The 15,000-nt window shown below is 30.2% G+C and overlaps 2 protein-coding genes across 2 annotated transcripts in view; both read left to right on the top strand.

Moving 5' to 3' along the window:
- LOC127069600 (uncharacterized) overlaps positions 1–1,172 on the top strand; it is an 11,106-nt gene extending 9,934 nt beyond the window's left edge. The window contains exon 8 of the mRNA XM_051006771.1: positions 1–1,172. This exon is cut by the window's left edge and continues 4,014 nt beyond it. The gene's annotated coding sequence lies outside the window, so the exon portion shown is untranslated.
- A 4,472-nt stretch (positions 1,173–5,644) lies between these two features.
- Positions 5,645–14,753, top strand: LOC127069614 (sodium/potassium-transporting ATPase subunit beta-2). Its single transcript, XM_051006800.1, has 5 exons — positions 5,645–6,040; positions 9,556–9,816; positions 9,929–10,113; positions 10,223–10,496; positions 10,672–14,753. Exons 1-5 carry the CDS (start codon positions 5,914–5,916, stop codon positions 10,773–10,775), a joined length of 951 nt encoding a protein of 316 aa, XP_050862757.1. The 5' UTR covers positions 5,645–5,913; the 3' UTR covers positions 10,776–14,753.
- Positions 14,754–15,000: the final 247 nt, after the last annotated feature.

Raw genomic sequence — 15,000 nt, 5'->3', positions numbered from 1 at the left:
ATAATAATAATGATAATAATATCATAACGATATTTTAATGATTACGATATTATTACTTATATGTTTACGATTAATTATCTGTGTATAAAATTAAATTAAATTAAAATAAAATATAAAATATGTGAAAGATACATACTTATTATTAATGATTAAGCAATATTTCGTAATTTTAATGCCGAATGCATTTTTACAGCTCTGTATAAATATAATAATATTTTATGATAAACAGCAATAAGGGTGATATGCGCCTTTTTTTTTTACCGTTCATGGAAAAAAAAAACAATTATTATAAGTAAGATAAACAAAATTCAAATCAGTAGAAAATGCGAAAGAAAGACAAGAAAATAGGCTACCAGAAATTTCACTTGATTGTTAACTAATAATGTTATAATTCTATTGTCAAAGTTTATATAACTTTTTGTTCCTTCCATGACTGTCATTATTGTTCCGATAATTATGAAAGTGTGATCGAAATAAAAGATTAACAAAAATTAGTTTATTGCGTAATTCGTAAATGATTTGATTACGCGAATTAATGCAATAAACTACTTCTTTTTAATTTTTCACTTAGATCACACTTTCATAATCATATAACACGTAGTTTATTTTTTAATTTGCAATATCGTCCAAATATATTTTTATGATAAGAAAAAGAAATAATATTATGTCCTATATAATATTCATTGATAATTTCCATGAATGGTTTTAACTTCGCCGTTTTAAAAACGGACGATTAATTAGCAATAGAAAGGAGGAATAACTTTTGTATTAGCGAATCTTCTTAATTTGATAAATATCAATAAATGTTCATACACACAAACATATACACCGTGACATATATATCCACAAACACATACACGCACACGCACATATATATCATGAAATAACGAGATCACTATTCTGTCGTTGATCGGAATTGTAAAAGTTGTTAAAAAAAAAAAGAAAAAAAGAAAAAAAAAAGAAAAACGAGAAAGAAGAACAATAACAATATTACACCTAGAAAGAAAGAAATCAAATGTTATCAAAATCATATCACCTGAAGACAGAGAGAGAAGGAAAGAGAAAAAAAAAATAGAAATAAAAAAAAAGAAGACGAACAAAAGCCATAAAATGATAATATGAAAAATGGCATAATAGTAAATATTATTATTATCATTTGAAAAAAAAAGAAAGACAGAAATAAATGAATGAATGAATGAATAAATAAATAAATAAATAAATAAATGATAGCGATAATAATAATAATAACTGAAGATAATTATGAGATATATGCGTTTCTATAAATAGTATTATAATGTTTTTTGTCGACAATTTTCGCTCGCTTTTAAAAGATAAAAAGAAAAAAGAAAAAATGACAGATTAATAGGAAGAAAGAAAAAGAGAAAGAGAGAGAGAGAGAGTGAGTGAGAAAAAAAATGTTTTCCCTTTTTCCCTGCAAATAAAAAAATATAAATAATAATTAAACAAATACTGCAGAGAAAGAGAAAAAGAGAGTGGGAAAGGGCCCCATATTATTATTACAATATTTAATATGTGAAATTATAAAAAAAAAATTAATTATATAATGCGTTGCCTTGATTGCTTTTAAATCGCTTCTATCTCTTCTCTGATGTTATTTATTTGCGCTATTGAGATTTTGAATTAATTGTTAAGTGATAAAATACTTCAATCGATACATACATAAATGCATACATACATACATACATACATACATACAAACATAAAACATATATGGGTGCTATTCTAAACTTCAACGACAAACTTAAAAGAAAAAAAAAAAAGAATTTTCTTGTATCGGTGATCGTTTTGTTAATATCATATACTATAATCGTTATCTTATTCTTCATACAAATAATATATATGTAACGTGTATATGTCACTTAACACATCCGCGTACGCACGCACGCACGCACGCACGCACACATACCACACATACAAATTACATAGATATACGTGTATAAAAATAATTCATGATCATTCTTATGATAAGAAATAAACGAATCTACGCTACGAGAGACATTATTATTATTATTATTAAAAAAGGAAAAGATGTACTTTTTACAACTATTATTAATAATAAAAAATTGACAATGCGAGATAAAATCGAAGCAATATATATATACATATATATATGTTTCTGTGAATATGTATATGTATATATAAATATATGTATATATTTATATTATAATGATATTATAATATATGTTATATTTATATTTATATTACATATATTAACATAAACATACACAAACAACACAGACTTAATTAATTTTTAAATAATTTCTTGACATACATGCATACATACAGGGGTGTAATTACGCAGCAATGAAAAATGTCATTTGTACAGAGAACGTTTCACTTGAGCAACAAATTTACTACATATATTATACATATATACGTACAGGTGCACACATATATATGTATATATAAATATATATATATATGTATGTATCAAAATCACATTAACACATATACATCACATGGCCATTTCTCAATATTGTTATCGTCGGCCCGGTGACTTAACGCGATTATTAGAATTACAATGTATAAAGATGAGAGAGAAAGAAAAATACACACATTGTTGCTCTATATAGCAATATATATATATATATATGTATGTATGTCTGTATGTATGTATATATATATGTGTGTGTATGCTAAAAAAAATAGCTAAATCACGACACGAAAGAAAAAATATAAAGTGTTGCTTATGTTTGGACGAAAAAGAAAATCGCGTGAGATAATGCGAAATCGACATTTAACGAAGACAATATGTGCTTAAGGAAAAAAAAAAAGAAATTAACGAAAAGAAAAAAAGCAAGAAGAAGAAAAAGAACAGAGCCAATATGTGAGAAATAGTTACGAGACAACAATCCTTTTTAGGATTGCTCTTGTCGAAAATATGATAGAACGGAATGTTGTTTTTAGATGAGAATCATCTAGTTAGTGGCTCTGATGTGGTATAGTATGTTATATAAAATTATTATAAAACAAAGAAATAATAATAATAATAATAATAATAATAATAATAATAATAATAATAATAATAATAAATTGTGAGAAAGAGGGATGAGTGATATAAAGAGAGAGAAAGAGAGAGAGAGAGAGAGAGATAGTACGTGTGATATTGATATAAAATAAAAATAAAAAGAATAAAAAAGAAAAAAAAAATACAAAAAAAAAATAAAAGATGAAGCATTGTGCAACGAACGCAAGAAGGACTGATTAAAAAAGGGCCGTAACAAATAGGCGCTCATGCTGCGAGGATATATATATATACACATACATATACATATATATATATATGTCAGATTTTTTGCGTTTATCTCTTTAGGGAATCGTCGTGTGTGTATGTGTGTGTGCATGTGTGTATGGCAGAAGTTAGAAATCAAAGAAAAACATCTCTGTATATGGGGTGACATTTTTCGTGCGACTCCATGTCATATGTACATAGGATATATACATATACATATTATGTATTAGAAATTACGAATGAATATATAAGAAAGAAAGGGAGAGTAAATAAATATAGACGAAGGGAGGAGAAGATAATAATGTGGAACGGCGTTCGTGTGTGTGTGTGTGTGTGTGAATCGTGAGTATGATTAAATGCGTGCGTTTAAGTAATAAACGCGTGCACATGTGAATGTGAATACATGCTTATGTACGAAAGGAAAATGAAAAATTAAAAAGAAAAAAAAATGGAACATTAAAGTTTACATACAAATATGTGATGTGTATATACACACTATATATGTATATATATGTGTATATATATTATATATCATATATATATATATATATGTATATGTATATGTATATATATATGTATGGAAATATTGAGATATATTTGTAAATTCTGTTATTTGAATGCATTATAAATATTTTAACCTCCTGTAATGAAATATTTAATAAAAAACGTTACCAACCAAAAGTGACGCTATTTACAGATCTCCGATGGATCTTTTTACAAATATATATGTATAGTACATATATATATATATATACACATATATTTTTAAATATATTATTTAATTTATTTTTTAAGATTGTTAGGACAAAAAAATAATATCAATCGTGTCGATATTTTTTGCTGACAATGAGATACAAATGATTATTACAGCGATGGCTGCTGGTATATTATGTCTTTTATTTCGTGTAAACATGTAATAAAAATTCTTTCTCGTATCCTCTCTTTCGGAGTATCTGATAATTCTATTTCTTTGCTAATGTAAGAACGTGTAAGCTCGTCATAAACTCTGTTTGAATATAACTTTTTTTTCGATTTGGAAAAAAAAATTCAGATAAATATTCCATTGAAGTTGGAAAAACAAATGGGAAAGGAATAAGATTTTTCATTCGTTGAAATTTATTAATCAAAATATCAAATGTTGAAAATTGAAGAGTAACGATGAATATGATACCACTTTAGTATTTTTTTCTTTCTTCTTTTTTTAATTGATCATTCATAATGAGAAACAACATTCAAATTGTTTTATCTTCGTATGCACGAGTAGAGAGACTGATGATCGAAAAAAGGACAAAATGGAATTGAACGATCTAATTTTCCAAATCTGTTTAATGTGCTTAACGCTTTAATTAGTAAATTGGATCTATTTGATTAATTTGATTTATTATAAAAAAATGCACTGTTATATTTTTAAATATCAAGATTTATATCAAATTTCAGGTCAATGTAAATGTCGGATATTTTGATGATAATCGTCAATAAGAAGATATACATTTTATTGAACAAAAATAATCAACCGAATCAAGAAATTATTTGTTGAGAAATAAAATCGATCAGACTATTAACTTAAAATATTCCACTAATGTCTACTAAAAATATTACAAATATTAAAAGAAGAAAAAAGAATCTATAAAATGGAACACACGTTAGAATGCAAATTTGCTCGGCCTATATGCATCCAATTTGGTTAAATACTCTCTATCTCTTTCTCTCTCTCCTTTTCCCTCTCTCTGATATTTCTCTAATTCAACAAACGAATCATTAATCCTGTTTCAAGATGGTAGAATGATCGTCGTCGTCGTCGTCGTCGTCGTCGTCGTCGTCGTCGTCGTCGTCGTCGTCGTCGTCGTCATCGAAGAATCTCCCACGAGGAGGCGCCGCTTTTGATGAACGAGAATCGGAGGGGGTTGGTCGATCGAAACGACGTGCGTCTGAACGGGGATTGAAGGAAACAAGGGGTGTGAAGGGGGTTGGGCTACAGCGAGAGAAGGGATACAAGAAAGAAAGGAAAAAGAAAGAGACAGAGAGAGAGAGAGGTAGAGGGAGAGACAAAACAAAGAAAAAATAATCAAAAAAAAAGGGGGAAAAATTAGAGAAATTAAGAAAACAAAATATGATAAAAGAAAAATATTAACAACTGATACAAAATTTATCGTAATAAAAAAGATCAATCCAGCTGATCTTAGCCAAGTGTCCTCGTATAGAAACTAAGAGGAATAAAGAGAGAAAAAGACGAAGATAGAGAGAGAGAGGGAGAGAGAGAAGAATAAAGAGAGAAAGAGAGAGGAGAAAGATTCCCCTCAATCGTTTAGCGTCTGCGCATGCTGAATTGAAACGCGTTCCAGGATTAGAGGAAGGGGGCGCCTTGAAAAGCTCCGAGGCAACTCCGTTCCGAACCGCTCAATATTCATCCCTTGGTGGCCGGACGAGAACGCTACTACTACTTCTTCTTCTTCTGCTGCTGCTGCTGCTGCTGCTTCTGCTTCGACCCTACTCGAATCGACCGTTCCTCCCTTAGCGTTCTCTTTGCTTGTCGTTTATTTCGGACACACAAAGAGACGCAGGAGGAACTAGGATAGAAGTTAAAGACAGAGGGAGTGAAAAAGAGAGAGAGAGGGAAGAATAAAAAAGACTTCCAATAATTCATCTTTTGATTTAACGAAATGGAAGGCAAGAAGGTCGAACAGTATTACAGTCCACCGCCAAAGCTCGGTAAATGGGAAGGCTTCAGAGTCTTTCTATGGAATTCGGAAACAGGACAATTTCTTGGACGAACCGGTGCAAGTTGGGGTAAGTTTTTTCCTTATTTGCATATCATATCTAATTCAGCGTAATATCGAATTTTTTTATATATATATAAATTTTGAATACGTAGATATTAATAATCGGCAATATTCGAGAGAAAAGAGTTGAAGAGTTTCGTGTTTCTCGAATTGCCGGTAATAAGGAATCATTAGTTATAGTAGACTCTTCTATTCGCTTTCTATATGTCGGTCCATCACCATTTTGGAAATGGGGTTGTTATGTAACACAGCTCCCTTCCGCTTACTCCCATTCTATCTTATGTCTTTTGGCTTAAACACGATCTTTCAAATATTTCTTTTAGATATTATGAATTCTTTTGTATTACATAATTCTTCCTTTTTTTCTTTTTTTTTTTCATAGCCATTGATTTATTTCATCATTGCAAAAAATCTCTCTCTTTCTATATTTTTATTAAATAATCGTATATGAACCGTATATTTATACACACACATCTTTTCTTCAATTCTATGAGCTAAAAAATTAGAACAAGAACACTTCGTGTTAAAAGGAAATATTATACTTATCAAAATGTCCTACATATATCCTGTTTAGATAAGACCTCCTTTATCATTTCATTGTAGTAGCAAAGCTATATTTCTTTTTAGTATTACGTAGAAAAAGCATTTTGATATTTAACAGATCCATAGCAGCTTTAATCTATATACGAAGCTATATGCGAAGGGCGGTGACTCTCTCTCTCCGGTTACCCCTAGTGCCCCATTTTACTGGCTGAGGCTTTACCTACGACAAAAATGAACGAACCGAATCGATCCTCTTCCTCCTTCTCCTCCTCCTCCTCCTCCTCCTCCTCCTCTTCTTCTTCTTCTTCTTCTTTTTTTTCTTCTTCTTCTTCTTTTCAATATATACAATTATTTCTTCCTTTCTTATTTAAAACTTAAATACTTGTTAAACTAAAAGAAGAAAAAAAAAGAAAAGAAAAGAAAAGTTATAAAAATAAACTAGTACGACGAAATGAATGGTTTCTAAATATAACTTTGAAGAAGAACGATATTTAAAAATAATTCATAATTAATTAATATAGGTCAACCTCCAAAAGTGACCTGGCTGACCTCTTAGTCCTCTAACAAGCATCGTTATTTCATCATTATTATCACAACGCCTAATTATAATTATTATAGTGTTAGATACGTCTCGACTTTATCTTTCGAATTCATTAAACATGATTTATTAATATGCCTTCAAGGATTTTTAAATTTAGATTATTTTCGTGTCATTCTTTTTTTATTCTTTTCTTTTTCTTTTTTTATTTTTCTCAAATTTTAGATGAAAATAAATTTGTTGGAAAAATGGTTAGCGTTCGTTGGTGTTGACTGGTGTTACAATTCTGCTGAATCTTTCTTGTTGTAGGCTGTTACGTAATAGTACTAGCGTAATATTGCCTTCTATAACAATCTGTCATAACGAAGCAATCGATTCTAAGCAATTGTTCTCTAATATCATGTGCCTATTCTCTCGTCGTTGACTTCTTCACAAATGACGTATTATATTTCAGTATTCTTTATTTTTTTTCCATCGAAATATATTTTTTTTATAACTCGTGGATCGAGATTGTACGGATAGGTCGATGTGTAAAAGTGCAGAAATTGAAAGAACGATCGAAGGACAACATTTAACGATGTAAATCGTCTAATAATAAACGTCACGGAAACGTTCAACTTCGATGTGATTCTGATTGAATCATCAAATGAATATAAATCAAAGAATTAGAAATACTGAAGATTTAACGCGTGAATTTAATTTTTTTTGTACGATTTCCTTGAAAAAAAAAACAAGCGAACAAAAAATTGAAATAATATAATCGCAGCTAAATTACACGAGAAGAAAAATGATAATAACATTATTGCAACGTAACGATTGAATTTTGTGTTGAATTTGAAATCAAAAAAAAAAAAAAAAAGAAAGAAAGGAAAGGAAAAAAAAGAAAAGAACAAAAAGATTAGGATAAAAACTTTTTCGATTACTTTTGAAAAATTGTGTTACTTGAAAATTGCAGAAAAAAAAAACGTAAAAAATAAAAAAGGGAAAAGAAATAAGAATTATTCTGAGAAAAAGAGATAAATTATTCTGCCGCAGTGGTAAGCAACGATATGTGTTTCCACTTGCGCATTTGTAGAAACGATCGAACGAACCACCCGAGTAGGTCAGACAAAACCTGTAAAATTCGAAGAAAAAAAGAGAAAAACAAATTCAGGAATTTTCTTTGTAGCTGTTTATGATGGATAAAAATGAATAAAAAAATAAATTGAAAAGAATGGAATAGAAAAAGATAAAGGAAATGTCATTCGACGATATATTACGATGGTAACGATTGAATTTCGCGCGGCTTTTCGAGATATCGATTTACTTTCTGCAGAAGCACGGCGCCGTCGCAGACCTAGAAAAGTCACCAGTACATTTCTAAAGTGGGTCATTGGTACTGTGTTTATATTCTTTAAGCTTCGTCTTATTAGATCAAAGAGCATCAGTATTTTTCTTCTTTCTTTCTTCTTTTTTCCGAAGAAATTCATATACTCCTATTACATTACGTCATAATATTGTTATCAACAAATTTGTACAGATATTCGCTGCAAATTGTGGGATCTATTAAAGATTTAAATATCTTTCTATACTTATTCAAAGAAATTTATCCAAATATTTGTAATTGTAGGATGCTAAAAGAAAAAAAGGAAACGGTCAAGAAAATATCGTAAATTAGAATTCGCTCGAAGATTGGAACGTCTAAGAATACGTTAAAGAAACCTTGATAAATTCGATCGTACAGCCTGCTACTGTTCTCTCAGAGATTTATTACATGAACTATAACATTTAAGCTATAACATTTGTATAGGATAATACTACTCCAAAATTTATTTTCTTAGATTGAATGAGAAAACAAAAATGATTAAATAATTTTTCCAATCTCAATTATGCATTATCAATTCTATTCATATACTTATGATGAAAGCGATACGACCATTTGTCTAATTAAAATAATGCATAATCATTTAATCAAGCAATATATTTCGAATGGAATCTCATCAATACGTTTGAATAAGATACGAAATAGAAGATATAAAATTCTCCGAGTGTAATATCGAAGACATGCGATTCTTATTGTCAGAACAGAAATGCGTAGCTCACATCGCTTACACAATACTAATTCAGGTCAATTACTCGTCAGATAATAATTGCCTTTGTATCTCTGTATTCAACCTTTGACCATGACATCTAGAAATGATGGACTGTGAAAAGTATCACGTCTGATAGGACAAATTTTTAACGAAGTATGAACAAGACCAATTAAAAAAAGAAGGAAAGGTAAACAAATAAAATTACACCTTTTGACTTTGTACGATCGAAAACGAAATCTGTGAGTGAATGCGCGCGCGCGCGCGCGTGTGTGTGAATTCTAATGAAATTATTTATGAAAAAAAAAAAAAAAGAAAGAAAGAGATAATAATTGCTTCTAAAACCAAATATTTCTTTTTATAACATTTTAGCCAAGATCCTTTTATTCTACGTCCTTTTCTATGCCGTACTGTGTGGTTTCTTCGCCGCCATGTTGGCCGTCTTCTACCAGACGTTAGATCCAAAGCAACCAAAATGGCAATTGAACAGTTCGTTGATCGGTACCAACCCAGGATTAGGTTTCAGGCCAATGCCACCTGAGAGTAACGTCGAAAGTACTCTGATCTGGTACAAAGCTAGCGACGAAGGTAACTTTCTTCATTGGACCAAAGAATTGGATGCATTTCTCGAAGGTAAAACGTTTATTTCTCCTTTTTGTAAAGTATATTTCTTATTGATAATCTCCTTAACAGATAAATAGTTTTATCGAACCAACTATATTTAAGTTTATATATATCCATTTAGAATATCACAAGTCTGGAACGTCTGGAGGCGATACTGACCAACAAAGAGTCCGCTGTGATTATGGTAAACCTGCACCACCTGGTAAAGTTTGCGACGTTGATATGACCCAATGGGGACAATGTACGAAGGAGAAGAAATATGGTTTCAACAAATCGGCACCCTGCATCTTCCTCAAACTGAACAAGGTTACAATGACGATACGTGCTTTTTTCTTTCTTTCTTTCTTTTTTGTTCCACCCGAACATTAACTTGATTATTCTCTATGATGACTTTATCGATGAAAATCTATCTTAGATCTTTGGATGGATGCCAGATTTTTATAACGACACTAAAACTCTTCCACCTGGTATGCCAACTGATCTTCAAAATCATATTAAAAAGGAAGAAAGTAGTCAAAGACTAGACACTGTCTGGGTATCTTGTGCCGGAGAAAATAGTGCTGATATTGAAAATATGGGTCCTATTCAGTATATACCACGTCGTGGATTTCCTGGATATTATTTCCCATTCACAAATACACCGGGTTATCTAAGCCCACTCGTTGCTGTCTTCTTTGAAAAGCCTAAATGTAAGTCGAAAAAATGAAATGTTGAAATTATGGATCTTGATCTTTTAAATAGTGTATTAATCAAAATCTATTCTATGATCATAGTGAAATAACATTATACTGTATTGAACAACGTTTATTGCATGATTATAGCTAATTGATATACTTTAGTAAATCATGAATCCTGATTTTGCAGACGGTGTATTAATCAACATCGAGTGCAAGGCCTGGGCGCACAATATAATACACGACAGATTTGAAAGGCGTGGATCGGTACATTTCGAATTGATGGTGGATTAAATCTCTATTGGTCATGGCCTCTAAGAAGACTATTACCAACAGCGTCCAATAGTGAGAGAGAGAGAGAAAAAGAGAGAGAGATACAAAAGAAAAAAATAGAGCGAGAGCGAGAGAGAGAGAGAGAAAGAATGAGAAAGTGAGAGAGAACGAGATAAAAGGCGAAAAAGTGAGAGAGAGAGAGAGGGAGAGAGAGAAAAAGAGAGAAAATAGAATAAGTATTTAATTTTAAATCGATTTCATCGGCCCGTTTTACAATACTAAACACGCATCCTCTTTTCCTATATTTTATTGTTTTAGATCTTCTAAACGAGCCTCCTACCACCGTCCACAAAACTAATCCCTGTTTCTCCTCGTTACACTGTCATTGTGCCATATTCGTTGTTATCTCTCACCGCCTAGTTACTTATCACCGCCACCATCTATTTATCTCACCATCGTGTTCACGAAGGATTCTATCTCTTAATAATTCCATCCTCTCTGTTTACGTGTAGATCTATCGGATCGTTTCTTTACAAAAGAGATCAAAGAAACGTTGCGAAAGAGGAAAAACGTTATCAGAGAATCTATCATCGCTCTAAAAACTGGAATGCACAAAGAAAAAAGTAAGAAAGATTAAAAAAAAAAACCCAAAAAAATATCAAAATAAAAAAAAAGACAAAGCAAAAGATCTCGCAGCGTTATTCCTTTATTATTAAAAAAGAAAAGGACAGAAAAAAAAAAGAGAGAACAAAAAATTGACGAAGGGGTGTCCCTTTTTATGTATTGAAAAGAAACCAATTTTTTATCGTATTATTATTATTATTGTTATTATTATTATTTTTGATTTGATTTGTGGAAAATTTGGATTGGTTTTTTCTTCGTGAATCAACACGTACAAAGGTAGACCTCGCGTTTAAAAATTCACACGTTAATGGCCAAATATGATTCAACACTGTCTCATTTGCTATCTCTATATTATTGCAACAAAAACAAAAAAAAAGCTCCAACGATCTGCTCCGTTTTTAAAGCTTGCGAATCGAATCGAATTGATATGTATATATACATATATATATATACACACAAACATATATATATCTGTGTATAATAACGTGGCTACCTGTTGAGATATTAAAGAGACATTATTAAATCGAGCGAAGATGTCCTGAAAAGTTGTGTCTCTCCATGTGTTAAAAAAACATTTATAAATATTATCTATATATATCTATATATATATATATGTATATATATATATACACAAACACACATACATATATGTATATAAATATATATGTTCTTTGTTATATCGCGTTAATTGTATAGTTGTTATCAATCTGGCACTACTCTTATCATGCTAAATATATATATGTATATATATTTATATATATATATATACATATATACATATATATCAAAGGATAATTTATTAGAGAGCCAAATGACAGTGAGAACGAAAGAAATAAAAAATGACACTTTCGAATGTCTCAATCTTTTTGTGGATCCAACTTCAATGAAAAAAATTCTCTTCTCTTTTTCGTCATTAAAATGTCACGCGTGCGTTCAAATAATACAACAACAATAACAATAACAACAATAATATATTAGAGGAATAGCGATGTGATCTGATAATATACGGAGTACATTAACTTTCACTTGAGATTATATTGCGTATCACATAAAAAAAAAAAAAACTATCTATATTGTTAGAGTCTCTATGCAAATGATATAAAAGAAAAAGAAAAATAGGAAAAAGAAAAAAAATGAAAAAATCTTAGGGATTGTGTGAATCGTAGAAAAAATTCGTATTATTAAATTAATATCCGCTTAAGAGAAAGAGAGAGAAAGAGAGAGAGAGAGAGAGAGAGAGAGAGAGAGAGAGAGAGAGAGAGAGAGAGGATATCTTCGTTCGTTCCCTAATATCCAAGGACCGAATATGCGAAGATCGATAAAAGAAAAAAGAAAAAAATTAATAAAAAAAAAAAATAAAATAAAATAAAATAAAATACAAAACAAATGATTTCAACCGCTCGATCGCAAGCTGATATATAAATAAGATGTATTCCTATAAATCTCATAAATATTTATAAAAATTGTTTTATGATACTTAACGTACGAACATATAGTTAAGAAACGTTTCTCCTTCGTGTGTCTTTGTAGTTGATAATAATTAGAAGAGGGAAAAGTGGGAAAAGATTTAAAAAAAAAAGATATATAAAGAAGAAAAAAGCGTGTGTGTGTGTGAGAGAAAGAGAGAGAGAGAGAGAGAGAAAGAGAAAGAGATGAATAATACTTCGTTGTCCCGAAAGAAATTCGTTTGTTCATTTCGAACGAACAGATCCACATTATTATATTATATCTCACTCTCGGCTTATTTTTAATCAGATCTTTATCTCGCTTTTTATGTAAATCTCTGTTACGAACGCGTCCTGATCTCGATTCTGAGGTGAGAGTCGTGATTCTATTTAATTAGAATCACACCAACGACCGACGAGAATCGAGAGAGACCGCATATTATTGTATTATACAAAGAAAAAGAGAGAAAGAGAAAGAAAAAGAGAAAGAGAAAGAAAAAGAGAAAGAGAGAGGATGGGCCAAAAGTACTTAGAGATGGGCCAAAAACGTCTAAGTAATTTTTAAAATCAAAATATTCTTTTTCAAGACTCTTTGGGCTTGTGGTTGAACTTATAGTTTTACAAGTTAAATAATCTGTTGTTTTACAATTTGAGAAAAGATAAAAGTTTAGCCTGAAAGGTCTCGAGAAAGAGTAATTGATTTCTTTTTTCTTTTTTTTATTCTTTTCTTTTTCTTTTTTTTTCCTAACGACCTAAGAACTTTTGGCCCACTCGAAAGCTTTCGACCCATTCCCGATCCTGTAAATTTTTGTCGTCTTTTCCGAATATTTGTAAGATCGATTCGAGACCGAGAACTTGATTGATTGGCCGTAAGCCTATAATCGTAATAAATATCGAGAAGGAATAAAAAAAAAGTAAATTAATAATAATAGGAAGAGGAAGAGGAAGAAGAAGAAAAAGAAGATAGAAAGAAGAAGAGTTTGAACGTTAAACGTATGCTGCCATATGCGAAAAAAATAAACAAAGATCAAACACACATACAATCGACAATTGTTTTGTTATATACATACACACACATACACACATACACATATATTAGTCTATTTAACATACAACGTTAAGAATTATCTTCTGTGATTTTGAAGCAGTATCAGTTTGGAATAAGAAAAGCGCTTCGAACGGAAGTTAATTATAGTCGACAATGATAAATATATGTTATCAGAAGGAAAACAAACAATTCTAATTATTAAATTAGACATATGTGTGTGCCGATCGGAAGTGATATTATTATCGATTCTTAGCTATTAATATTTCAATTGTGATTTTTTAATATATGAGAGATAATTAGAGATAATCATGGACACTCGATCTTAAATGATTTTGTTTAAAAATACAAACAGATACAACATACGTACATTCATAAATATATATGTACATATATATATATAATTGGCTTATTCGGTGTCCATTTTTAAGTAAATATTAATATTTCTTCCATCCAAATGGGACTCACATACTCGTTTCCGAAAATAATCGAGTTTTTAAAGGGCAACGAAGAAGAAGGGTACAACAATGCACGAAACTTTTTCGTTTTATAATTCCAATATTTACTATCGTTTGAACCAATCGATCTCCTGCGAGACACGTGTTCTTTTATTATGCAGTAATAAGGATAACTTAATCACGCACGCGCGCGCGTGCGCGCGCACGCGCTTATCGAGAGAATATATTTAATAATAGTTCAGCTTATATCGGCGCAAATGTGAGAAAAAAAAAAGTGTCAAGGAAAACTAGTAAAAAGAAGAAAAAAGAAAAAGAAAAAGAAAGAAAAAAAAACTCAAATGTTAGGATTATAATAATAATGTACTTAAGATTAAAAAAAAAAAAAAGGAAAAAAAATAATAAAAGGAATTAAAATAAAAATAAAAAACTACACGCGAACAAAGAGACACATACATACAGAATATAGAAGCGAGCAATGTGAAGCAACATAATAGACCACGCATGCATACATGCATACATACATATGTATATATAAAAATATATATTATACTGTATGTATAATATACGCGTGCATAAACACTGCATATTTAAGTTCGAAATAATATATATATATATATATATAAATATACATATAAATGATATGTATATATTATATATATATACATACACACACA

The sequence above is a fragment of the Vespula vulgaris genome, chromosome 16 (genome assembly GCF_905475345.1).
Source record: "Vespula vulgaris chromosome 16, iyVesVulg1.1, whole genome shotgun sequence".
In the NCBI taxonomy this organism is placed as follows: Eukaryota; Metazoa; Arthropoda; class Insecta; order Hymenoptera; family Vespidae; genus Vespula; species Vespula vulgaris.
This window is presented reverse-complemented; position numbering and strand designations above follow the sequence as displayed.